Raw genomic sequence first — 27,793 nt, forward strand, 5'->3', positions numbered from 1 at the left:
CATAAAAAAAAAAAAAAAAACATGTCAAGTTGGGTGCTTAGTCAGGCACTCAGGAAAATTGTCATTTCTATGCAAGTACAGCCTTTCATCGGATGTTATTTGATATTCATAGAAATCTACAGTCCTTGTTAAGTCTCTTATAGAATTGCTATTTAACCTGTCAAGGATGGTGCTTGCAGAGATGCTGGCTGCCTGGCTGAGTGAAAATTGAATCCTCAGGCTATGATAATGTTTGAGACCTGGGATCCTCTGCACCCTTATCCTCTTTTTCATGAATGCAAGAGGAGTTTGCCCAAAAATATGTTGAAAGGAAGAATGTGTTCATGACCTCAGTAGGCAGGCATTAGTGCCAAAAGAAAAAAAAGACTGAGGTGGTGTGCAAAATGTTGAAGCTTTTGCAGTAAACATCTGAGAGATGAAGTCAAATTAAGACAAGAACAGTAATGACACATGTAAAAATGAGTGTGAAGTCAGGTTTCTGTTCCTTCAATTTTACATTCTTGACAAGCACTGCTCTAGACAATAGTTTTGAATTAACAATAGAAATAATGACTGATTAATGTCTTATCCTATATATTACATTCTTTTGAGTAAAAAAGAAATTAAAACAAGATTGGGAACTTCCTTGACTTCCAGCAGTGTGTATACTTGGCTAAAAGGGGAGCTGTGGATGATGCCGTCATTCACCTCAATCTGCCTTCTATAAGTCTTATTTCATTTTAATATATTTCCATATTGGCAATTCTTCTGCATTTAATACGATGTGTCCTCATATCCTGGCAGAGAAAGATAACCCATTTTAGAGTGTTTGTCTTATAGGATGGATTTTAGATCTATGATTATTCCAAAAAAATATTTTTCTCCAAAAACACTTATGCATTTGCAACTTCAACTCAGCAGAAACTACCACCACAGGAGCAAATCTCTCTGCAAATGCCTCAATCATGTTGTATAGAAGCAAAGTGCAATGGAGGTGGACCAGTTGGGTCTTCTGTAGCAGAGTCTTTGCTGTGAAAGCTTCAAAAGAGACAGACTGCATACACGAAGCCTACAAACTATAGTTTATGACATAATGACAATGGTTATTGGGGTTAGAACATACATCAGCCCAGCTGTGCAGCAAAACATTATTATTTTTGTATAAAATGTTTACACTCTCCCTCACAGTCATAAATCATCAGCTTGTAACATTCAGCGTATCTCAGCTTTCATTGCACTTACATCTCAAAATAACTCTTGTCATGTTTGTTTTTTATTTCCCTCAGCTTGCCATGGTCTATTGAGACTATTGTCAGTAAAGACATTGGGATCTCAGCTGCTTGCACAAATCAATTTCTGCTTTGGTGATTGTGATTGTCAACACCAAGCAAAATGTTGCACCTCAAAATAGTTGCAATTACAGCCAAAATTGTATGTTCTCAAGCGAGTAGTTTCAAATAGTATGAAAAATTATCTGTTTTAAAATACAGTGTACATGGCTCAACATTGGCTCAGCTATTTATTCAAAAGAATAAAACAACAAACAATAATCGCTGGTTTAAGAATAGCTGTGTTTAAATCAGGACTAAATGAAGAGACATTTAACCTTGAGGTTGCCTGGATGAGAGGACACACTTAGTGCTAAAGAACTGCAACAGCAATCTCTTGAGCAGTTCAAAGACACAGTTGGCACTGTCTGCATTGAAATGGAGATGGTGTGATCTGTGCCTGATTTGCAAAACAAATTGCCGCTGCTTTCTAAGTCTGTGGAGATCAGTATCAAAATAAGCTTCTGCCAGAACATTACCACAAATCAAAAGGAGAGACCCCATTACTCTGGGTCTTAAAAATTTTCACTGTCAATACTAGAATCATATTGGAATTGAAAAACAAAATTAGAATTACAAGTGACTTAGTTTTGCTGTATTCTCTTATTTGGCACGTTAAAGTATGTCTCTTCACCAAACTGAAGCTAACTGTTTTAATGTGCTAATGGCAGGCAGAGGTGAGACTGGGGAATGCCGCATAAAGTATGACTAGGTAGGACTAACTACACTCTAACACCCAAACATAATTTTCTCATCACCATTAGGCCAAACTTCATCTCCAATTACATAATAAAACTGTCAAGCAGTCTGATATTGTCTGTAAAAACTTACTTTCTCTAAAAGATTCCTCCAGCTCCGCTGTCACAAGGACAGATACAGGAGATCATTCCTGCCCACTGCAATAAGACTTTACAATAACTCACCTCTGGCAAAATCCATCACAGTACAAAAACACTGTTGACTGTGTTTCTTGGTTGCTTGTATATTGTATGTATATTATATATATAGATATATACTGTACCGTATGTATATATATATATATATATATGTTGACTGTGTTTATTGGTTTGTTGTATATAATATATAGAGATATTTAATGTACTGTATATATACTGTATGTACTGTGCATTTTATATTTTATATTTATATTTTTATTTTATTGCTTTTCTATTATATTATTCTATTCTATTATTATTTTATTCTATTGTTTCTATTATTGCTCCTGTATGTATGCTGCTGTGGCGAAAAAATTTCCCCTCGGGGATTAATAAAGTATATACCTACCTACCTACCTACCTAAAAGTGTTACAGCCAACATAGGACACTAAGTAGAGTTGTGCTCTTAGCTGAGTGCATTCACCATTCAATTCTGAGATGCACTGGGGCCAACAGAGAGAAGCAGTGGGAGGTAGAGCCCCCTGCACAGAACTAATCAATAACAACATTGAGAACAATTCTAAGTGAAAACAACAATCTACTTGTCAAGATGTGAAAATAAAAAAAGAAGATTGAAGCTGAATAAAGTTGCAAGAGCCATGTTTCATGTAGTGATTTAATCAGAGTTTTAACTAATAAGCACACGTGTGGTGCCAGTAGTACGGAAAGGATACCGAGAAGAACATGTTTTTTAACTGCTGGTTTTCCCACAAAATGAGTTTGTTCATCTTGTTGCAAGCACAAGTTTTTGTCCTCTTTGTGTGTGTGTGTGTGTGTGTGTGTGTGTGTGTGTGTGTGTGTGTGTGTGTGTGTGTGTGTGTGTGTGTGTGTGTGTGTGTGTGTGTGTGTGTGTGTGTGTGTGTGTGTGTGTGTATTTTACTCCTGCCATTAACTCCAAGCCAACAGACCAGTCAACTCCATCAACCAAAGTAAGAGTATGTATTGAATCGACCCGTTCTTGTACCAGGATGTTATGTACTGCTGTTTTGTCAAAGCCTGCATCTCAAACATACACACAAGGCTTAGACACCAAAAACCATGTGGTTAGGTTTAGGGACTGAAACTTGGTTAGGTTTAGGATCATGGTTTGGGTTAAAATAAGTAATTTTACGTGAGTAATATTTATATGTCAGGTTAGTTACTTTACCTATGTTATGCAAGTTGAATATGTTATGTGATATATGTATCTTATTTACGCTATTTACAAGAAATCCATGTTGACTTTTACTTTCTCGTGGACTCAAACATTGGTCTCCCAGGTGAAGGTCCTGTGTTTGTCCCATGCGACCGCCCCCAGCCTCCTCCTGACGTGAACTTTGTCACTTTCTCTTCTCCACATCAAACCACATGACCTTCTTCTTCGACCAGGTGATCGTGGTTTCAAAGTTCACCTAGTGAGTATCACACTGATGCCAACAGCTTTGACAAAAAAAAAAAATCTGTATTTGACGCCCTGGGATTGAGAACAGGCTGATCTAATAGGACAGCCTGTTATGATTTGACAGTAGCCTTTACTGTATATGTCTGTGTATACGTGGTGCACAGCTATTCAAACATGTTAGAATAATTACAGTATTTTGGCATTATCCAAGGTACACTACATTTGTATTGGCCTGATTGAGACAAGTCATTTTATTCCATCGTCCTTATTTTTCAATCTAGTGGCCAAAAAGAAAAGAGAAAATGCTTGTGAGCACACTGTCCCTCATTCAGATAGTTATCTTGCTGGTAAAGCAATTTAGTTTCATAGCACCAGTGAGTGATAAAACTGTTATCTGCTTCATGTTGATTCTTTCGGCTTTATTCCACATCTATTTGGTTTTAATACATTTTTTGATTAATTTCTTATCATTGTCATACACACCATAAGAGACAAGAACCATGTCATTTCAATGTGATGTTTTTAACATGATAACAGGAGGCCCTCCAGCTCTCCTGATCCAGATCAACAACCTTTCCTTTCTGGTGAGAGGACAAAATAACATTAAAGTGCAGACTTTCAGCAAATTATAGTTTAATCAACAATCTAACGAAGCAATTTACGAAAATAATTAAATGTTAACATTATGATATTTCACAGTTCACTAATGTCATAAAATGAGATTACATCAATGGGCTAATTGTAAACTGTATAAGAAACAAACCTGGTGATGACACTTTGTCAATAAGACCAGGTTATGTCAGCAGGTGAGAATTGTAAAAGGCCAAAGATTGTCTCCAAAGGATTATCAGTATTTCCTTCTTCACAGTCAGTCAGATAGCATCACTATCCATATGCAGTGTGTGTGTGTGTGTGTGTGTGTGTGTGTGTGTGTGTGTGTGTGTGTGTGTGTGTGTGTGTGTGTGTGTGTGTGTGTGTGTGTGTGTGTGTGTGTGTGTGTGTGTGTGTGTGTGTGTGTGTGTGTGTGTGTGTGTGTGTGTGTGTGTGTGTGTGTGTGTGTGTGTGTGTGTGTGTGTGTGTGTGTGTGTGTGTGTGTGTGTGTGTGTGTGTGTGTGTGTGTGTGTGTGTGTGTGTGTGTGTGTGTGTGTGTGTGTGTGTGTGTGTGTATTCTTTGTTTACTGTTGTTTGGTTTGTCGAGATAACGTTTACGGTCATATCATATAGCAAACTTGTCTACTAAAATCAGGAAGTGGTAGCCCATTTCTAAATCAAGAAGATATATTTTAATGCAAGAAAAATATTCAGGCCCTGTAATATAGTTAGCAAACACAATAGAAAAAGACATGAGAGAACTGTTTATTATAACATTTATGATGTATTAGTTGTAAGCCGATAGACATTTTATTAAACTCAAGACATAGTTCATATTATTACAGCTATGTTTTTTAATTGTTATTAATTAACGCTTACACGTGTACTGACAGGTTTCTTGACAATCTCTTAACAACATAATTATGATGTGTAACAAAGTATCTGTTTAAGGTTTGTACACTGCTTGTAAATACTATAAAGGGGGACTTAAAGGAACCCTGTGGATGGCATATAAAGTGATGTAACTATAGAGTGGCAGTGACGAAAAGTGTCAGACAAGATTCACCTTTTTTATCAGAAATTGCAGATTGAAATGGCGGTGGATTTTTGTTTTTCAGACTAGTTGTACTCTTGGGTATGCTACCTGTAGACAACAAAGTACAACAGTGGTGACTACACATCTATTTGATAAATAACATACAGGAAGCATTGCAAACACGACCCCAATATCAATTAAGTTTGAAATGAAGTCCCTCCAGGGTGCACAGAGACAGAGAAGAATGGCGACAGGCAGAATGTGGGATGCAGCAGCTGACAGTAGCAGAGAGTGAATACAACCATGAAGACCTTTCAAAAATCAGGTTAGGGAAATGTGATGGGTGTGGCAGGGTTCCTGTCACCTGACACAGCATACCATGACATTGAAGCCCCTTTCATCATGCACAAAAGCTGACTTAAAGTCAGCGTGTCAGCAGCTTTCAGTTTGCCATGAACAGTTAACCCAGCACTGTAGTAAATCTATTCACTGTGTGAATATATGGGTCTGGACACACTTCATAGGGAATTGTTTCCAGTTGTTGCATCCAACTGGGTGTAGACCTGGGGTTCATGTTTAAAGTATACAGCTTTTAACCAATCCGCATTGATCACAATATATGCCGAAAGTCTACCACCGCTGCAACTACATTTAGAAAAGAATGCTTGACTTCAATGTCATTATACTGAGCCACCTCCACTGGTTGCTGATTGGTCCACCCTTCAGCCTGCCAGGCTACAGAAAACTGCCTTCTGACCATGAAGCTGGCTCCAAGCTGACTTTTGGAGCCTTATTGGCATAGTGTCACGACACACTACAAACACAACAAAATCTATACCCATCCTCAGTACAATTGTCTATGATATAATGTAGCAGTTATCTCCCTCATAAAATATACCATGAAATGGAATACTTTCACCTGGCTGTTGCCATGATCCTTATCTTCTGACTGATGTTTCTTCAAAGAAAACGTGCTTTCAAAAGTAAGAACTTGACCTGATGACAAAATACTTCAAAATACTTCAAAACTAGACTTCAAGTTAGGTGCTTGTGGCCAAACCACAGTGGTTCCGACCAATCAATGTTCACTGAGGAACTACTTCCAGATAAAGACGTGGCTTAGGTGTGATGACAGACTGTTTGTTTGAAAACAACAATGGCTACCTTGCTACCTTCTTTGAATTGAATATTTTTGTACTATTTGTAAGATTGCCTTGTATGTGCACATTTGCTATACAGGCCAGGAATCATTTACATGCTAACATACTATCCTTGGGCTGTGCTTTGTTGTTGTTTCTTCCTCTGTGCCCTCATACTACATCATACGGTTTGTTGACGTGATTGGTTGAAGCTAGCCAATGATAGACAGATAGTTCACCCAATCACCTGCCAAGTATCTTTTGGAAGTGCTTGCCCTTGTCCAAACACTTTCCAAGGACAACTTCTCAGATGATTCTGTGTGGCGAACCATCTGGCACGTCAGGTTAAACAAAATGTCCTCCCACAATACAGTCTTCAAGGGCCGACCAGTGCAAGCAAATGCCATAGCATGCCAAAAGTGTTGCTTAGCAACAAAAGATGTGGTTATTTGAGTGTGTACTTGAGAGTAAACTGACACTTTGCGAAAGGGAGTGTGACTGTGCATGTAGCTAACAATGCTGCATCTCAATAAAGCCTTTTTGTTGGCATCTCTCTCTGAAAGAGCTTAAAGTGTCCTGCTGCAACTGTGTCATTAGTCATTTTGGAATTGTCAGTTCATTTTTAAATGTCATTGCCATTTTCAGGTTATTTGCATTCAGTCCCACTTTCAGTCACTTAAAAAAGGGAGATTAGACAAAATGCAGGCTTTGCGATCAGTTGCTATTACCCCAGCAATCACCACCTTCACAGCTTTTCACTAACTCTTGTTAAATTCTCCCACCTCTTTCCTTAATATTTCTCTGTCATCCTCTTCTCTCTTTATCTTTCTTTATTTTCCACTCTCTTTTCTTTCATCCTGTCATCTCTTCCTTTGTCCCTCACTTCTCTCTCCTCATTTCCCTATCAAGTGATGTTTAATTTTAAAAGGCCTAACTGTCAAACATTGGATATTCCTCCAGTGCCATAACAGGATTCCAGTTTGTCAGTAAAACATTTGTCATGGTAAAGCACATACAGAAAACTCAGAATAAATGCATATTATATCAGACATTGTCGCACTGTTTGGTTTATGTGCATGACGGAGCTAAATGAAAACTAAAGTCTCTCACTCACCTTTTTACCAGAGACCCCAGTTCAGTTTAGCTCTACTTGCCCATTGCCCGTGGATGGTATCTGGAACCTGGTACTATTTTTAGTATTGCCTCTGTTGGGGTTCCAAGCAAGCAGAGCCGATACTAAAAGGTGACATGAAAACACTGTAGACATGAGCTCCCACAGTGCGATAGACACTCTCTTTAGAGGTGCAGAATAATGGAAGTTTGTGTCCTGTTCCTCCTTCACTAGAGTAGTTTTGATGCACAGCCAGATAAATGTGTCTGAAGTTATACACCCAGTGAGTGTTTAATGAAACCGGTCTTGCAACAAACAAGGAGATGGGCGTGTGTTCAGAGCAAAGCTCGCCTCCAAGGTGTTGTGCTAACATGACTAAAGTCCTAAGGAGAGACACGAAGGCCACACTGAACTTTGTTGTCAAGTTTTGTCTGTCAAATGTTCTATTGTAGTGAAAAGCAATTTCATTGAAGTGAATTGAAATTGGCGTTATGACCATTTAGTAAGGGCATACTATCTGCAGTGAAAAATTAAAATCAGAAAAGTACCTGATACCAAAAGAAAGTGAAGTCAATTAGTATAGAGATGGTACAATCAGGGGAGTTGTGTCTTTATTAAGTTCAAGGAAACACAGTTAAACATCAAGAAGACAGAAACTTCCATTGGAAGAATGAAAGCTAATACACCTTCTTTCTGTCAAATGATAGGGTTTACTTATAAGAAACTGTATTCTCCATGCAACAATGTGCTCAGTTAGGAGCACGATGTTTTGACTCTGAAAGTATAAAATTCTGATAATGTGTACCTTGAACAAGGCTACACAACCCTCTAAGTTGTTACGTAAATATTGAAAATGTTTTGAAAGTCTGCATTTGGATTTGCATCAAAATCCCACTGTGAGAGGCAATCATGCTGATTGTCTGGTGTACGCTGTTATTGTTGGAAATACAGCATACCTAAATGCTCTCTGGGAATCTCACTGCTTTGTACTGGAATGAAAAGTGAAATAGAAGCTTAAATGTATCATATTATGTGTAGTAACCTGTCCTAATCCCAGGGTGTTAAATACTGACATTTTGTCAAAGTCTGCTGGTGTCACAGAGATACACACAAGGTGCCTTCTGTTTAAGCATCAAAAGTACTTGGTTTTGTTCAGGAGAAGATGGTTTTGGTTCAAATAAGTGCATCACTAATCCAAGTAACATTATGTACATGAGTTCAGTTACCTTATGATACATATTTTAAAGAGGAGGTTATAATTTAGGTAGGTTGTGTTGATCTCTGATCAAAGAGGGGGGAACTGTGAAGGAATTTGCATTCATCAATGGGTCTCCTCGTCTCATCAATCAGGTTTCTCTGTCTCTTGAGATCATTAGGTCCTCCTGAACTCTTGTGTTGGCATTAAGTAAAGTCTGTTACAGCTATAGATGGAGACAGTTTGGTGTTCCAGGTTAACCAAGTTTCAAGGATGAAGCAGGTGCCTCTTATCCGGAAATCCAGAACATTCATATTAACTGGACCTGGGAGCAGAGGAACTCAGAGATGGAATTAGACTTGTCACTCTGTCAAGCTTCTGTCGAGCCTGTCAATAAATATTGCTGTTGATCATCAAGTCAGTCTCTTGAGCTTTAACCAGAATCAGACTTCATAATTTCCATCACATACATTACATAAGCTTACTTACATTAATTAAAATGAATCCAAGTTAAAGTTTAATTTATCACAATCTCGCATCCTGGTCCCCTGGGTAAACGTTCTGTGTTTGATCAGTTCAACCACCCCAACCTCATCCATCAAAATCCACATACAGTCAGTAGTGGGACCCTCATAACTGAACTTACTGTCTATACTTTTGGAGCCAGCTAGGTACCTACACTTGAGCAATAACCAATTACCTGAAGAGGGTTGTGTTAGTCGCCCATCACAACTGCAAAAACAATTATTTTCAAGTTTAACTTTTAATTCTTTAGACTGAGATTGACCTCTTTGTTTTACAGGCCATTCACACCGCCATTGTCAAAGCAGAGTAGCTACATAAATTACTGCTGCCAAAACACACAAAGATGTGTAATCCATGTGTCATCCATTTTTCAATGGTAACACGGTGTGAGAACTGCTGTGCTCTGCCACCTCCTTCAGTGCTACTTGTACAACATGATGATCATCACACTGACCCCCAATCAATAGGATTTCAGTTACTGCAGAATGAGTTGCCATGAGAGACAAACAGTTGAACTAAATAGTCAGGCAACTGTGACATGGACTGATTGGGTTGTTTTCTGAACCACCAGGTACGGTACACACACGCATACACACACGCACATACCACTAATTACCAGAGACATTAAACAGGCTGTGTTTAAATCTTTTATGACCAGTATCCCGGTGTGGTTTTGCAAATAAGGATTGTCCTCTCCAGACCAAAAGGATGTCGTTGGTTCTTTGTTCAAACAGCTTAAGTGTCTCAAGTGCCGTTGAGGTGGGTGGACTTGTGAACAAAGACTCTGGCTTTGCCACAAGAGACCAGGGTTTGTGTTTTATCTCCTTCCAGCCACAGATGATCATACTTTAACCTTGACCAAGAGGTGTAGCCCCAAAAAAGTATTCTGCTGGTGTGTCATTGTCCATAATAAGAGTCCTTACAGTATTTTGATGATGCTAGTGTGTCTGACAATGGCTCCCTTTGGTATTTGTGAGTGAAATGTTTCAAAACCCTTTGAATGGATTGTCATGAAATTTGGTATAGAGATACCTGCCCTTGTGCAAATGCAGACTTTTAAATAGGGGGTGTCATCAAGTCAAAATTAAGCACCTGAATGTCCAACTAAATGTCTGCTTACAATGTGAAATAACTGATTCATTTTTTTCAAACAAATCATAACCATAATGTACCTGTACATCCTCAATTACATGTTGACACATGTAACGTTAGTAGCCTATGCTAACACAATAAACGAATGATGATAAACATCATTACTTTTAAAAATTTTAATGCAGTAAACAGTTTGCTCAACATCAGTACTTTTCCATTACAATTGTTAGCATGTTTGCACGCTAACATTTGTATTCAGCTCAAAGCACCACATTAAGTACAGCCTCACAGAGCTGCTATCATGGCTGTAAACTCTAGTAAGAGTTGAGTTGAAATCAAGTCACAAGCATATCTTCCCAAATTACAATTTTGCTTGAGTTATTTATTTATTTGTTCCCCAGCTTGCCAAGATAAGATGGAACTTTTGCCCTTTCATCATTAATATTGCTGTGGTGCCACTGACCAAAGCTCTTAACCCCCAAAGCTTCAGCAGAGCTGGTCATAGGCCAACAGATCAAAGTGGGCCTCCCGGTATGAATGTGTGTATTTGTGTGAAGTTCAGAAACAGAGTGCCCTTCCCTTTGTGAAACTTTCCTAGATAGCTAAAAGTAGATAATGTTTAAAAAAAAATAATAATGTTGAATGGTCTGCACTTATATAGTGCCGTATAACCTTTCATCATTTATAATCCTTTCACACACCAATGTAAGGTGCTCACCTGCCATTGGGAGCTTGTAGGGATTCCATTTCTTGCCCAAGGAAACTTCAGCATGTGGACAGGAAAACCTGGGGATTGAACCGGTAACCATATAATCAGTAGGCAACCCGCTCTATGAGCCACAGCTGCCACCAAATTAGCGCTGAATGCATTTGTACTTTACATTCAGTTGTTGCATTCCCTAAGACTACATTGACAGTATATAAGGGCCTGCTGCCAAGTGCCAAAGAGACAGATTAGTTTACAGTTTCTTGAAAGAAGTGAGATAATATTATGCAGAGACATACAGATATCTACTTCAGGTTATGTACCATGTCCATACTGTACAGCAACAGGTCAGAGCAATTGATGCAATGAATAGTGATCTATTTTTGGCTCAGGGTTTGAAACTCTTGTCAGAGTGGCAGCATAACCCTCAAGCATATACTCGCTATTGATCATGCATTAACAGCCTGACAAACTCACTTTGCCATGAGATCAAATGCATCTTGTGTAGTCTATCTCGCTAAGTACTGCAAGCATGGAACTGATTCATTGAAAAAATAAGTATTTAAAGTCAATTAATCTACAGAGTCTTATGCTTTGCAGCATCTAGGTAGCCTGGAGCCTGTCTCAGATGACATTGGGTGACTTGCAAAAGTATTAATTTATACTGAGATCACTTGGATGGTGTTGCCTCATGTCTAAGTTGCAGACATAAAGACATGAGTTCAAGATGTCCTCAGCAGAGGTTCACTGGATAGACTGGCTTACAGACTGAATAAATCACAGACGTTAAAGACTTTCGGACCTACATGCATTTTGGAGGATCAGACTGAAGCCAATATGTTGATACGGTATGTCTCTTTCTGTCATATAAAATACAAGCAGAGCACGGACCATTCTTAAAGTAAAGGAAACAATTTTTTTTTTTTTTTTTTTTACAAGACACATTGCTAAAGAAATCCCCCCTAAAGGTTTGGTGTCATTTTAATCCATAGTCAATTACTCAGGCTGAGCTGTCTGCCATTTCTCCCTGTCAATCATTCTGCGTGACTGTTTTCAGATATGACAGCAGACTGAGAGCTCCAGCACAAGGGTAGGCAAGCAGATCAGATGCGTTAAATAAGTACATTTTACACAGTTTATTTCTGTCCTCACAGGTAATTAACACTGTCAAATTTGTTCAGTTTAATTTGTTTGTGGGTATTGCGTGTGTGTGTGTGTGTGTGTGTGTGTGTGTGTGTGTGTGTGTGTGTGTGTGTGTGTGTGTGTGTGTGTGTGTGTGTGTGTGTGTGTGTGTGTGTGTGTGTGTGTGTGTGTGTGTGTGTGTGTGTGCCTGTGTCCATGTTCAGCCTAATTGTTTCCTAATTCTGTTCCTTTTGTACACCCCCCCCACACACACACACATACACCCTTGCCCCCCCACCTCCACCCCCACCCCCCCACACACACACAACTCCCAGTCTCCTCTCATAATATGAATCATGGAATAATGTTATGCTTTTAAGAGAGCACTTTGGCTAGCATCTCCATAAAACCTGTCACATGATGGTCAGTCTATTGTGATTCATGTAATTCTTCAGTGATACTTTTCCCTCATGTGTTATCATTCTAGCAAGACAGAAAAAACATGAAAGTAGTGGAATGCAATGTATGCCTCCACATACATACACAATAAGGTTCTGCATTCACCATTTCACCTTCCATTAGAACTGAGGTGTTCATTGGTCGTTTTATATTTCTTAACCATCCATCTACTTATTCTGCATCATGTAGAGGGAGCTGACTTTTAAATTTCAAAAGGAAAACTGCTCTGCAACGAGGCACTGAAAAGTTACACGCAGTTATTTCTGCAGCAGAAAGTGCTGTTTATCAATAATGAGTGGGGTAGGTCAGGAATAAAAGTAGGGTTAAATTTGCAGCATCCTAGCTGTTTTAGTGAAATGTGATACATCAGCGAGGTGGTTCTGCATGGTAACAGATCTAAGAGAGAACTTGAACAACCGACAAAAACAATTTAAAATTTCTGTCTACTGCACTAAAATTTTAAAAGTAATGATGTTTTATTATCAAATACTTTAAAGGTGCAATTGAGGAACCTTCTTCTTGTGTGCTTTATCATTTATTATTCAACATTTTCTATGTTATGGCAATTTCCACTGAATGTATGTTTGTTGGTAACAATAAGCAGCTATATAAATTCAATAATCAATAAACACAGCTGAAATGTACTTTAGTGGCATTCACATAAAAATCTGTCTACAAAAATGGGCTTTAGTTTCAAATGGCTCTCTTTGTGAGTGTATTATTGAAATTGACATAAGTATATTATGTAATTAAGCGTAAAGTATGTTCTTGTTCCTAAACAAGCTGCATTAGGACAAAAGGTACTGAAAAACCATCCACCTTAAGCCTTTTTAAATAAACAAGATTATTATTGAACAATGCCAATCATTCATGTTCCCTTTGGTCATTGCCTGTGAGGGTGTAAAACAAGTATACAGTGGGTACAGAAAGTATTCAGACCCCTTTAAATTTTTCACTCTTTGTTTCATTGCAGCCATTTGCTAAAATCAAAAAAGTTAATTTTATTTCTCATTAATGTACACTCAGCACCCCATCTTGACAGAAAAAAAACAGAAATGTAGAAATTTGTGCAAATTTATTAAAAAAGAAAAACTGAAATATCACATGGTCATAAGTATTCAGACCCTTTGCTGTGACACTCATATTTAACTCACATGCTGTCCATTTCTTCTGATCCTCCTTGAGATGGTTCTACTCCTTCATTGGAGTCCAGCTGTGTTTAATTCAACTGATTGGACTTGATTAGGAAAGGCACACACCTGTCTATATAAGACCTTACAGCTCACAGTGCATGTCAGAGCAAATGAGAATCATGAGGTCGAAGGAACTGTCCAAGGAGCTCAGAGACAGAATTGTGGCAAGGCACAGATCTGGCCAAGGTTACAAAATAATTTCTGCAGCACTCAAGGTTCCTAAGAGCACAATGGCCTCCATAATCCTTAAATGGAAGAAGTTTGGGACGACCAGAACTCTTCCTAGACCTGGCCGTCCAGCCAAACTGAGCAATCGTGGGAGAAGAGCCTTGGTGAGAGAGGTAAAGAAGAACCCAAAGATCACTGTGGCTGAGCTCCAGAGATGCAGTAGGGAGATGGGAGAAAGTTCCACAAAGTCAACTATCACTGCAGCCCTCCACCAGTCGGGGCTTTATGGCAGAGTGGCCCGACGGAAGCCTCTCCTCAGTGCAAGACATATGAAAGCCCGCATAGAGTTTGCCAAAAAAAAACACATGAAGGACTCCCAGACTATGAGAAATAAGATTCTCTGGTCTGATGAGACCAAGATTGAACTTTTTGGCGTTAATTCTAAGCGGTATGTGTGGAGAAAACCAGGCACTGCTCATCACCTGCCCAATACAATCCCAACAGTGAAACATGGTGGTGGCAGCATCATGCTATGGGGGTGCTTTTCAGCTGCAGGGACAGGACGACTGGTTGCAATTGAAGGAAAGATGAATGCGGCCAAGTACAGAGATATCCTGGAAGAAAACCTCTTCCAGAGCGCTCTGGACCTCAGACTGGGCCGAAGGTTCACCTTCCAACAAGACAATGACCCTAAGCATACAGCTAAAATAACAAAGGAGTGGCTTCGGAACAACTCTGTGACCATTCTTGACTGGCCCAGCCAGAGCCCTGACATAAACCCAATTGAGCATCTCTGGAGAGACCTGAAAATGGCTGTCCACCAACGTTTACCATCCAACCTGATGGAACTGGAGAGGATCTGCAAGGAAGAATGGCAGAGGATCCCCAAATCCAGGTGTGAAAAGCTTGTTGCATCATTCCCAAGAAGACTCATGGCTGTACTAGCTCAAAAGGGTGCTTCTACTCAATACTGAGCAAAGGGTCTGAATACTTATGACCATGTGATATTTCAGGGTTTTTTTTTAATAAATTTGCACAAATTTCTACATTTCTGTTTTTTTCTGTCAAGATGGGGTGCTGAGTGTACATTAATGAGAAATAAAATTAACTTTTTTGATTTTAGCAAATGGCTGCAATGAAACAAAGAGTGAAAAATTTAAAGGGGTCTGAATACTTTATCTGTATCTCTCGAACCTCAGATTCAAGAGGAGCAGTGCGGATTCCGTCCTGGTCGTGGAACAGTGGACCAGCTCTGGGAGTTTGCCTGTCCAGTCTAAATGTGCTTTGTGGACTTGGAGAAGGCTTTCGACTGGGTACCTCTAGGGTTTTTGTGGGGAGCGCTGCAGGAGTACGGGGTGCCGGAGCCGTTGCAACGGGCCATCCGGTCTCTATACAACTGCAGTAGGAGCTGTGTTCGTATTCCTGGCAATAAGTCGGACACGTTTCCGGTGGGTGTTGGCCTCCGCCAGGGCTGTTCTGTGTCACCGATCCTGTTTGTGACCTTCTTGGACAGGATATCTAGGCACAGCTGGGGGGAGGAGAACCTCAGGTTTGGGGGTCTCTGGATCGCCTCTCTGCTGTTTGCAGATGATGTGGTCTTGTTGGCCACTTCAGACCATGACCTCCAGCATTCACTGGGGCAGTTTGCAGTCGAGTGTGAAGCGGCAGGGATGAGAGTTTGCATCTCCAAATCTGAGGCCATGGTGCTCTGCTGGAACCTGGTGGATTGCTCCCTCCAGGTGAGGATGGAGTGCCTGTCCCAAGCGAGGGAGTTTAAGTATCTCGGGGTCTTGTTCGCGAGTAGGATGGAGCGGGAGATCGATATGCGGATGGGGGTGGTGGCAGCAGTAAAACAGGCACTGCACCTGACCGTGTTGGTAAAAAGGGAGCTGGGCCGAAAGGTGAAGCTTTCCATTTACCGGTCAATCTATATTCCGACCCTCACCGATGGTCAAAAGCTCTGGGTCACGACCGAAAGAACAAGATCGGGGCTACAAGCGAATTAAATGGGTTTCCTCCGTAGGGTGGCCGAGCTCAGCCTTAGAGATAGGGTAAGGCTCTCGGACATCAGGAGGGAACTCGGAGTAGAGCCGCTACTCCTTCGCATCGAAAGGAGTCAGCTGGGGTGGTTCGGGCATCTGATCAGGATGCCTCTTGGGTGCCTCCCACTAGAGGTTTTCCGGGCACGCCCAACTGGCAGGAGACCCCGGGGAAGTCCCAGAACATGCTGGAGGGATTATATATCCCAGCTGGCCTGGGAACGCCTCGGGATCCCCCAGGATGAGCTGGAAAGTGTTGCGGGGGAGAGGGAAGGCTCGGCCAACTTGTTTGGCCTGCTGCCACCGTGACCCAATCCCAGATAAGTGGAAGAAAATGGATGGATGGATGGATGGAGACTTGGACCATGCATATCTGACTTGTTGATCTATTTCTTAAATATGTAATATCATATAATATAACATAATATCATATCATATAATATAAAGAATATGTGTAGGAGCTTAAAGGATAATGAAGTAGAAAAAAAGAGAGTAGTATTCTGGTATTTTTTCTTTATTATAGCATGTAAGCATGTCGGTGAGTTCCATGTACTCCTAATTTCAGTTCAGGGAAATGGTGCTGGAATACAGAAGTGTAAAATGACGAGCATGATAATGCAGTTGTGTATCAACAGTGCTTTATAGGATTTATATGCTAGATGCTGGAACAGAGGTGCCATCTGCTGGATGAATAATGAAGCAACATGACATAAATATTCTGTTAAAAAAAGAGACATCTGACCTACCAGAACATGTATGTATTACTGTATATGTGTGTATATATATATATATATATATATATATATATGTAAACTAGCCTGTGCTCCACTTCTTATTGTTTTGTGTAAGTGCCTATTTAGAATTAGGTTTAATGACATCTAAGCATAAAACATTTAAATAATAAATAACACTCAACAAGGTGTCCTGACAGAAAAGCAATACCACACAAAGAAATACCCTATGACAGAAGCAATATGGATAATGGCGAGGAATGCCACGGAGCAAATCAGACACCTCACCCCCAAAATCATGCAATTTGTTTATTTCATGTATAACAGCCTGAGGTAGTAGACTTATCAAACTCAAACATTTACAAAAATATTATTTTTTAAAGAATAAAGAGTAATTTAAACAATGTGCTTTATTGCACTTTTAATAGGCTACTAACAGGCACAATAATCAATTACTAACGAGTTTAATTAATCCCTTTTATAAACAAGTGAACTTTCAAGTAAACTAATTCTAATGAGCCAACCCAGTCAGATTTGTCTCAATCCTGCCTGCATTAATTAGTTGTCGTTCAAATATCCACCAGCCGTTAATTAAATGCTGTTCAATTCAATTATTCAACATATTTAAGTTTACAATCATATGTAGCCTATAAATACATAAAATTAATAAATAAGAAAAAAAAAAGCACCCATCTGCATACTTGGGATTTTCTTAAATCCAGTCCATTTTATTCATATTAGACAGTTAACGTACAACACCTTCCCAAAGTGCTGCACAAAAAGAGACTTGAAATATTTAAGCAATTAAGGACAAAGTAAAACATAAAGAAATTAATTAAAAGCAAAAAATAAGCTATAACAACACATGAGGATATACATGAGCACTTCATAATGCAACAAATGTAATCAAAATTCTGTAGGGTCTAATTTTGATACGATTTGAATACTGGTGTATTCAGACAGTAAAGGAGAACAACGCTTGATTTTGTTATACAAACCGCTTGTGGCGTTTAATAGACGCCTGATGTTGAGAACGCTATACGGCGTCACGCATGTTGTAAACGCCTGGTGGCGAATTTAAAGGCGTTTAATTAACACATGGTGACGATAAATCGTCAGCAGAATAAAGACGAATTGGGAACCCCGTTGACTTTCTATAGTTCTTCTTCAGCGTGCATTCGAGCAACGCCAGTACGTGATGACGCACTTGACCAACGCATGCGGTATAAATTCTTATTTTCTGACGTCAGCGCTCTCTTCCCTGCCTATGACCTAGTGAGGTGGGCAGCGTAAAATTTCCTGTCGCTTTTCTCCACCAAGAGAATCCAAAACCATCCGTCAAAATGGTGAGTCGTGAACGTTTCCCTGACTGTTTTAAAGAGTTACTGAACACCTCAGATACCCGCAACATCAGTATTGGCGTTATTATTTGAAAAAAAAATTTTTTAAGGCTGGAGTGTGACTTAACAGATCGTATCCTCGGAACAAAATGGCAACCATTTTGTAATTCGTACCGCTTTGGCTTTAGAGCCACCAAGAACGTCGAAAGATGGTTATAACCCGTTGTTAAAACTTGATTATTATTACTATGTCAAGTCGAGGCCTTCGTTGCCTTCTTAATAACTCGTCGACCGACTCTTGTAACGCTTTAAATCTCCGGTGCCTCTGCGGCGATGGCTAAATTTGACAGATACGGCTTCTTGCGCTAACGTTAGCTCTTGTCCCAGCAAATTACCCCCTCATGTCCACATAAACGCAGCGGAGTACGGATACGAGCGCTCTTTGAATATGTTATCCGCCGCGGGGTGAACACATTGTTCAAAATATGCTTTTGAAGTCGTCCCGGGCCGGACGGAAGAATTTGCCGGTATTTCGACTCCGCTAATGTTAGCATGTAGCACGGTCTCCATGTCTGTACACGTGGCCTATTCACGCCGACGTTATGCCGGGTTCTGCTGGGCTGAAGCGGTCGATACGAACGACTTACGAGTTTATTGTCGATTTCGCTCAAGAAATTGTAGTTACGGAAAGCGTATAGGGACAAACGCTAGAAAAGGGTTGTCATTTTTTTTATTTTATTTTTTTTAGGCTAAACATAGACATCAATAATAACGTCATCGCTGATGATGGCGGACACTAAACGCCCAGGGTGGAAGTGCATACTGTTGCGTTTACCCTGCGTCAGCAACACTCAAGATAGCAGTGGGCACAGTTCGTGTCGGGTGAAATGCATGCTATAGACATTAGGTACACATTGCAAATGACATGAATCTCAATAGCTGTGAATTAACAAGTAGAGGTAGAACATTTTCAACAATGTTCTTTTCTTTTTCTTTTTTTTTTTTTATGTTGGTACTTGAGTACCTTGTTGCCACGTTGCTTGGCTAAATCATTTCATGTGTTGCCAGACAAGTTTCAGTTGTTCTCCCTGGGAATATAGGATGCCCCACTACATTTCAACTAAGATACTAAATATAATATAATGCCAATAGGGCCAGGCCCTTCCATAGGGCAGGATCATATTGTATCTTGTGGTCAATTTAATTTTTTTTTTTTTTTTTTTTTTTTTTTTAGCTCACGTTGAAAGAAAGCCACACTCCAAAAAAAAAAAAATCTCTCTCCTTACACATCCTGCTTTTATCTGACTTTGTTCCCTCCAGGTGAACTTCACCGTCGACCAGATCCGTGTCATCATGGACAAGAAAGCCAACATCCGTAACATGTCTGTGATTGCGCACGTCGATCACGGAAAATCAACTTTGACAGATTCCCTGGTGTCGAAGGCTGGCATCATTGCCTCAGCTCGTGCTGGAGAGACCCGTTTCACAGACACGCGCAAAGATGAACAGGAACGTTGCATCACCATCAAGTCCACGTAATTATCTTGTTACTTTCAACGACAATTTTAACCCATGACTCATTCCCACAGTTAGATATTTTATTGAAAGACAGTGCAAAGCCCACTCCGGGAGCAGCTTTACTGCAGAGTCTTGGTGGGGCTGACTTGAGCATGTTTTGTTTCATTACATTTAGCTGATGCTTTTATCCAAAGCGACTTACAACACACCATCGGGAGCATTTTTTTTTTTTTTTTTTTTTAGGGTTCAGTGTCTTGCTCAAGGACACTTAAGTATGTGGGCAGGAGGTGCTGGAATTGAACCACCAACCTTCTGATTATTGTGCAACCCACTCTACCAACTGAGCTACAGCCTCCCTCCCTGTTTCAGTAGTTCCTCACGACCTCTCTATCAACTAAAGCACTCTTAACTATTTTGTTGTTTTGTATTACACTGATTATTACAAAATCTTTGTTTTAAGAATGCCTATTATTTTTAGAGCACTGTGCTCTAAAGTTGGCTAAAATAACTACCATAAATTAAATGTTGTATTGTTAACTTTTCCAGTAATGAAGCAAAGAGGTAAAAACGTATCTTGTGGCACAGATTTGAAAAATAATTCCTGTCTTTATGGCTAATTTATGTGTTGCCAACATGTCCAACCAGAATTGATAAACATGTTTTTTTAATGCCACTTGTTGAAGGGTATACTTTTTCGGTATTCTATGTGCTAACATTTTCAATTGCATAATCCCAAAAAGCATAGTGTAAAATTACATTAAAATGAGAAACGCAACATTTGTTAAATCTGAGGTTGTTTGCCCGTATTATACTTAAATAATATCCATTCGTTATGTCACATCGAGCTGAAGACATGTTGGTACGTGTTGAGCACAATGTTGACGGGAAAAGTTGAACTTTTTTTTTTGTTTAGTTGATCCTATTAAGGTTTGATTTATAATTTCCAAGCAAATGTGTTTAATATATATTACTGGGTGGAGTACAGTTAATCTCAGTTAGTTTATTTTTATGTTTGCATGCATGTAAGCATATTTCCTTACACTCTTGGTATTATACATGTATGTAGTTAGAAGTGTGTAATGTTATAAAATAGGGATTGACTGATTATCGGTGCTGATATTAAGCATTTTTACAATTATCGGTATCTGTACTTTTTCATTCATTAACCGATAAAACTAATTAAAACCGAGCTACTTTGGCTCTGATGCAGAGAGACTGTCTGTAGTCATCACTCTGTGGTGTTGAGTAATGGCCCGCCCACAGCTTTATCGTGAGTAATGGCCAATCAACGCTGACACGTTCTCAGCAGTTCAGGGGAGCTGTGTTTCAACGTAGAAGTTAAAAACAACACCGTTCGCTACACTTAAATTGACAAAAAACACCACCATCATGTCATATTTACTTGTAAGAGTTTAACGACACGTATTTAAATAAAGTTTGTCCCACCCCGTAGCGCCTCGTTATCCAGTGTTTCTCCTAACATTGTCTGGGGAGGGCAGCCCTGCAAACGGGACCTCCTGCCCTGCCAGAACCAAACAAGATATTTACTTAATCCCTGTGCTCCTGCTTCATTTGAGCTCAGTGAGAGTTGCTCATGCATTTTTATGTCACTGAAAGTCATGCTAATTTCTCTGCTGTTGCTCTTCTGTTCGCTCTCTGTGTATGAGGACGGGCAGTGTGTCACAGACGCACGCAGAAGAGCTGCAGGTGAACGTTACTGGAGTTGATAAAAACTACATTCATTACGTGACTTAAAAAAAAAAAAAAAAGCCCAAAGTTTAGCTATCAATGAACAAACCCCAAAAATGTGTTAAAATCATGTATCAAATATTCTGCTGGTGCTTCAATTGGGGATTTCTTTGTTTTTCCAATAAATACCCCACATTGCAAAATACCTTCATAATAAGATTACATAGTGGTGGCATTTGTTTATTTAAAGTCCTTTGAATTAAGTTTTGTTTGAATTTATTCCAAATTTTGACAACGATTTTTATTTTTACTGTGACTATATCGGTTTATCGGTCTCCTTGATTACCAATAATCGGTATCGGCCCTGAAAATGCAATATCGGTCGACCCCTATTATAAAGTGCAACTTTAACACATTTAGGCTTGGTCTAACAACTTGTCCTCCCCTGCAGAGCCATCTCCTTGTTCTACGAGCTGGCTGAAAATGACTTGGCCTTCATTAAGCAGTCCAAGGATGGCTCTGGCTTCTTGATCAACCTGATCGACTCACCCGGGCACGTCGACTTCTCCTCTGAAGTGACTGCTGCTCTCCGTGTCACTGATGGAGCGCTTGTTGTGGTGGACTGCGTGTCTGGTAAGGACAGACCTGAATAATCTTCACAATTCATTGTGGGCACTTCAAATGAATTCTTCCATTTTCATTTGCAAATTTCAAGTGGACAAGTAAAAAAAAAAAAAATTGGGCAACACTAGTCTAAATTAAAAGAATTGTGTCTGAGGGGTATCCCAAATATTTAAAAGTAAGTGGGCACGTGGCTACAAAGTTTCTGGGGCAGCTGTGTCATTTAAAGATTGGTTCACTCACAAAATCTGTGTGAAATCTGATTACTACCTTAAACTGCTATTCCATGAGTTAAGTTTTATCGTGGTGTGTCCCACCCAGGTGTCTGTGTGCAAACTGAGACAGTGCTCCGTCAGGCCATTGGTGAGCGTATCAAGCCAGTCCTGATGATGAACAAGATGGACCGTGCCTTGTTGGAGTTGCAGCTTGAACCTGAAGACCTGTACCAGACTTTCCAGCGTATTGTTGAGTCAGTCAATGTCATCATCTCCACCTATGGAGAGGATGAGACGGGACCTATGGGTTGCATCATGGTGAGTGTCACTGAACATTTTACGTGCAACCCACTTTCTTTTGTGTGTGGGGATCCACTAGTGCGCACTACACTGACAAAACTAATGAACCTCTGGTAGAACCAGGCTCACGTGTGGGGGGCAATATGCCCCAAACAGATGGGATGAGGGGGGAGCACATTTTTTGAAGAGCTTGGAAAACTTCGATGTTTTCCAAATTGTAATATTGATGCAGTAACAGTTGATTTTCACATTTTACAGTCAGATTGGGTCTGGAGCAGTACAATTCAGTCAACTGTGAAAGATCTACACTTTGAACCTCCGTTGACTTCCACAATAAGATGGCATCGGTAATTGTTCACATAATTTAGCTTAACATTTAATGTAAATTCTAAAGGCACACATGCTGATGGAGTGGAGTGACACTCGACAGTCAACTCTCCCTTACTGCTAACATTACTGCACCGACACGTTCCTGTAGATACATGCTGCACAACATCAAGAGAATACGTCCCCTTCTCACTCAGAAGGCGGCGCAGGTTCTGGTCATCTCGCGCCTAGACTGTTGTAACTCCCTCCTGGCAGGTCTACCTGTTAGTACCATTTGTCCTCTGCAGCTCATCCAGAATGCTGCAGCTCGACTGGTCTTTAACCTCCTTAAATTCACTCACACTACTCCGCTCCCTTCATTGGTTACCAGTAGCTGCCTGCATCCGTTTCCAAATATTGGTACTTGCGTACCGCGCTGCGAACAGATCGGGTCCAGTCTGCATTCAGGACATGGTCAAACCTTACACCCCAGCCCGTTCACTCCGCTCTGCATCTACCAATCAGGTTGTTGCTCCCTCACTTTGAGCTAAACACTCAACCAAATCACGGCTGTTTGCTGTCCCGGCTCCTAAATGGTGGAATGAGCTCCCCAACGACATCAGGACAGCAGAAAGTCTATACATCTTCTGCCGCAAACTAAAAACACCTCTTCAGACTATACCTTGAACAGGAAAAGAAAAAGAAAAAAAGAGTAGCACTTAAAATGGCACTTACTTATAGCACTTTGTAGTTTGGCTTTCTTGAAGATAATTGTACTTTCTTGATTGTTGTTCTGAATTTGTACCCTCTTGGTTGAAATGCACTTATTGTAAGTTGCTTTGGATAAAAGCGTCAGCTAAATGAAATGTAATGTGATGTTTCTCCTCTAGGTTGATCCAGTCATTGGTACCGTTGGCTTTGGATCTGGACTCCACGGCTGGGCTTTCACCCTGAAGCAGTTTGCTGAGATGTATGCAGCCAAGTTTGCTGCCAAGGGCAACACCCAGATGACATCAGATGAGCGCTGCAAGAAGGTGGAAGACATGATGAAGAAGCTGTGGGGTGATCGGTGCGTCTCAAAGACACAAAGCTTGATTCGGGGAACGGCTACAGTGGAACAGTAGCACATAGAAACCATATGTGATTGATTTAGCTGTATCTATATTCATATTTACACCTCTTCTATTCTAGGTACTATGACACAGAAAATGGAAAGTTTGTCAAGACTTCTATTGGAGCTGATGGCAAGAAGTTCCCTCGCACCTTCTGTGCTCTTGTCCTGGATCCCATCTTCAAGGTAAAAATATGTATTTTTATATATATATATTATATGTATTTTATATTATATATATTATTATTATTATTATATATATAATTTTGAGTTTTCAATACATTTCACTAAATGAAGTAGCTGCATTTAAGAACTAGATTTTGGAATTGTCATTCAGTGTTGGTCCTCCTCCCACTGAAAAATACACAACTGTTGCCCTCTATGCCTGCAAATGATGATTTTAACATTCTTCACTTTGACCTGATCCATCAGTGATGATAACCTTCAGCCTGAGCAGGCACTGAGTGCAGTGGTTGCCATGCTGGCTTCACTCACGATAAATTGAAGTCTTCTAATTCAATTGAACTTCCTTCTAGGTGTTTGATGCCATCATGAACTTCAAGAAAGATGAAGCTGCCAAACTGATCCAGAAGATGGACATCAAGCTAGATACTGAGGACAAGGACAAGGAGGGTAAGCCTCTGCTGAAGGCTGTGATGCGCCGCTGGCTGCCTGCTGGAGAAGCCCTTCTGCAAATGATCACCATTCACCTGCCTTCCCCTGTCACTGCCCAGAAGTACCGCTGTGAGCTGCTCTATGAAGGACCTGGAGACGATGAGGCTGCCATGGGTATGAAGCCGATATATTTTTGCAGTGTTTGCCTTGTGCACATGAATAAAAGTTTGGAGATACAGTGCAAGCTTAAGATCAGCAATTGCTCATGATGTTATGTGGAAGGGACAGAATCTCAAATATGGCTTCAATTGTAGTTTGTTCTCTGACTAATACTTACTGAATACATTGTTAACCAGGTATCAAGAACTGTGACTCCAAGGCTCCTCTGATGATGTACATCTCAAAGATGGTCCCCACCAGTGACAAGGGTCGCTTCTATGCATTTGGTCGCGTGTTCTCTGGATCTGTGTCCACTGGACTGAAAGTACGCATCATGGGACCAAACTTTGTCCCCGGAAAGAAAGACGACCTCTACTTGAAGCCGATTCAGAGGTGAGTTTCAACGTCAGTTGATCCGTTACGAGAGGTGAATATCTCGGATATCGTTCACATCTGAATTGTCTCTCGTCTCTACCACCCTGCTCTTTGCCAGGACCATTTTGATGATGGGCCGTTACACTGAGCCCATTGAAGATGTGCCTTGTGGTAACATCGTCGGTCTGGTTGGAGTGGACCAGTTCCTTGTCAAGACCGGAACCATCACCACCTATGAGCAGGCACACAACATGAGAGTGATGAAATTCAGTGTCAGCCCTGTGGTGAGAGTTGCTGTGGAGGCCAAGAACCCTGCTGACTTGCCCAAGCTGGTGGAGGGATTGAAGCGTCTGTCAAAGTCTGATCCTATGGTGCAGTGCATCATTGAAGAGTCTGGAGAGCATATCGTCGCTGGAGCCGGAGAGCTGCATCTTGAGATCTGCCTGAAGGATCTGGAGGAGGATCATGCTTGCATTCCAATCAAGGTGATAAATTGAAGTTCTTGAATGATATTCAGTGACTACGGCTTAATTTAAAAAAAAAAAAAAAAATTGAAATCGAAGTGACTGGAGTTGGATGTTGTTCAATACTTACTGCCTGCTTTTCTTTTTAGAAATCTGACCCAGTGGTGTCCTACAGAGAGACCGTCAGCGAAGAGTCAACCTTGATGTGTCTGTCAAAGTCACCCAACAAGCACAACCGTCTGTTCATGAAGGCTCGCCCCATGGAAGAAGGCCTTGCAGAAGATGTAGAGAAGGGTGATGTTGCTGCTCGTCAGGAGCTCAAGACCCGTGCTCGTTACCTTGCTGACAAGTATGAGTGGGATGTCGGTGAGGCCAGAAAGATCTGGAGCTTTGGACCTGACGGAACTGGTCCCAACCTGCTGGTGGATGTTACCAAGGGAGTGCAGTACCTTAATGAGATCAAGGACAGCGTTGTGGCAGGCTTCCAGTGGGCAGTCAAGGAGGTGAGAACCCAAACTATGCAAGAGAAAGTTCTGTTTCTACCCTGTGATCGGTAAATATACTTGGGATTCACAAATTTTGTCTAAATGTTGTTTTTAGGGTGTCCTCTGTGAAGAGAACATGCGTGCCATCCGCTTCGACATCCACGATGTGACCCTGCACACAGATGCCATTCACCGTGGTGGTGGTCAGATCATCCCCACAGCCCGCAGAGCTCTGTATGCTTGTGAGCTCACAGCTGAACCCAGAATGATGGAGCCTGTCTACCTGGTGGAGATCCAGGTGAGTGACACCAGAGATACCTGATGAGTTTAGACCTGAAATTCTTTTTGCTTCCAAAACTTGTTCAACAAGTTAGCCACACCTTTTTGGTGTTTTGCACAGAGCAGGAGTTTGGGTCTAAAATATTTGTATTTGTCATTCATTAAGTTTTTACCGGAATTGCTGTTATATCCCATAGCAGACTTGCTTGTCTTTTCGCAAACTTAAGTGTCAGTAGGACTGACTGTATTCTATCTACTCTGCAGTGCCCTGAGATTGCAATTGGTGGAATCTACGGTGTGTTGACCAGGAGACGTGGTCATGTGTTTGAGGAGTCCAGGGTCATGGGAACACCCATGTATGTTATCAAGGCCTACCTGCCTGTCATGGAGTCATTTGGTAAGTCCTCTTAACGACAAGAGAACCATTTGTTCTCAAGCCACTTCTGATTTTGTCACCTGATATTGATGTGCATTTAGATTTAGTCCTGCATGAATTTTGTCTACATATTTAGTGACCGTTGTAAGATTTAGTCAAAGACTGTGTTTCACTGGATGATTAGGTGTGAAATGGCAGTTTACATTTCCATACCAGACTGCAGTTGTAGATACATGGTTCTTATTTCACTGTGTTCTGCGCTGCTGTCTCTGTGTACAATACACTTCAGTGAGTGCATCACTGCAAAAAAAAATAATAATAAATCATCTGAAAACACTTATCAAGTTGAGAAACTTGTCTTGTACCTCTCTACATAAAGACAATGGCTGTTGAGTACGAGCAGCATCGTGCATGTTTTTAACTCCTCAGTCAATTTTGCAACTGATGTGAATTTATGTCAACAACACACAGCCTTTGAAAGTTTTAAAGTTCAAAATTAGTTGACCAGAGGGGAAGACGCATGTTCTTTTTCCATTGTTTTTCTTTGTGATCCTCATAGCCAGAATATATTGGAGGCTTGCCGAGCAGGTATTGACTGTGTTGCTCTGTCTGTTCCCAGGTTTCACAGCTGACCTTCGTTCCAACACGGGTGGCCAGGCCTTCCCACAGTGCGTGTTTGACCATTGGCAGATCCTCCCTGGAAACCCACTGGACCCTACAAGCAAGCCCGGCATCGTTGTCCTTGATACACGTAAACGTAAGGGTCTCAAGGAAGGTGTTCCAGCCTTGGACAACTACCTGGACAAATTGTAAAAGCCTGGGCCCCATTTGGCTCTTGTCTCATTCCTCCATGCTCAATAAATTTTAAGTCTACATTGTGGGACCGGACTGTACAGAACACAGTGAGCACTAATGTTTGCCAAAAGGATCGACAATAATAAAGAAACGCCTACAAAAATTGTAAACGATAAATAAAAACAAAATAAAAACTTTTATGGTTCCGACTTTTTTGTTTTTTCTTTTTATAGGGGTGATCATGTGTTTTTTTTCCCCACACTTATTCTTAATCTGTGGTGTCGGTGAACAGATTTGAGATGGTAAAATTGCTCACGAGGCCTTGCATACAACATCTGTTCATGTGACAGTTACAATCAACCTGAAATTTGTTCTTGGGGTCCAGGCACTGAAAGAAACTCCTAATTTTTCACC

At 40.6% G+C, this 27,793-nt stretch overlaps 1 protein-coding gene and 1 non-coding gene across 2 annotated transcripts; both read left to right on the forward strand.

The window, feature by feature from the left end:
* The first annotated feature begins 17,988 nt into the window (after positions 1 to 17,988).
* Positions 17,989 to 27,588, forward strand: LOC138618876 (elongation factor 2b-like). The gene is made up of 13 exons (XM_069694922.1): positions 17,989 to 18,077; positions 19,392 to 19,606; positions 21,730 to 21,911; positions 22,221 to 22,432; positions 23,611 to 23,789; positions 23,912 to 24,017; positions 24,368 to 24,620; positions 24,803 to 24,998; positions 25,099 to 25,465; positions 25,594 to 25,947; positions 26,045 to 26,227; positions 26,473 to 26,605; positions 27,204 to 27,588. Exons 1-13 carry the CDS (start codon positions 18,075 to 18,077, stop codon positions 27,395 to 27,397), a joined length of 2,577 nt encoding a protein of 858 aa, XP_069551023.1. The 5' UTR covers positions 17,989 to 18,074; the 3' UTR covers positions 27,398 to 27,588.
* Positions 24,219 to 24,286, forward strand: LOC138618972 (small nucleolar RNA SNORD37). Its single transcript, XR_011310772.1, has one exon. It is a non-coding gene; the product is annotated as a small nucleolar RNA SNORD37 (small nucleolar RNA).
* Positions 27,589 to 27,793: the final 205 nt, after the last annotated feature.

The sequence above is a fragment of the Brachyistius frenatus genome, unplaced genomic scaffold (genome assembly GCF_029030835.1).
Source record: "Brachyistius frenatus isolate BFR_SWC_R1_liver_20210118 unplaced genomic scaffold, ASM2903083v1 Contig_18, whole genome shotgun sequence".
Classification (NCBI taxonomy): Eukaryota; Metazoa; Chordata; class Actinopteri; family Embiotocidae; genus Brachyistius; species Brachyistius frenatus.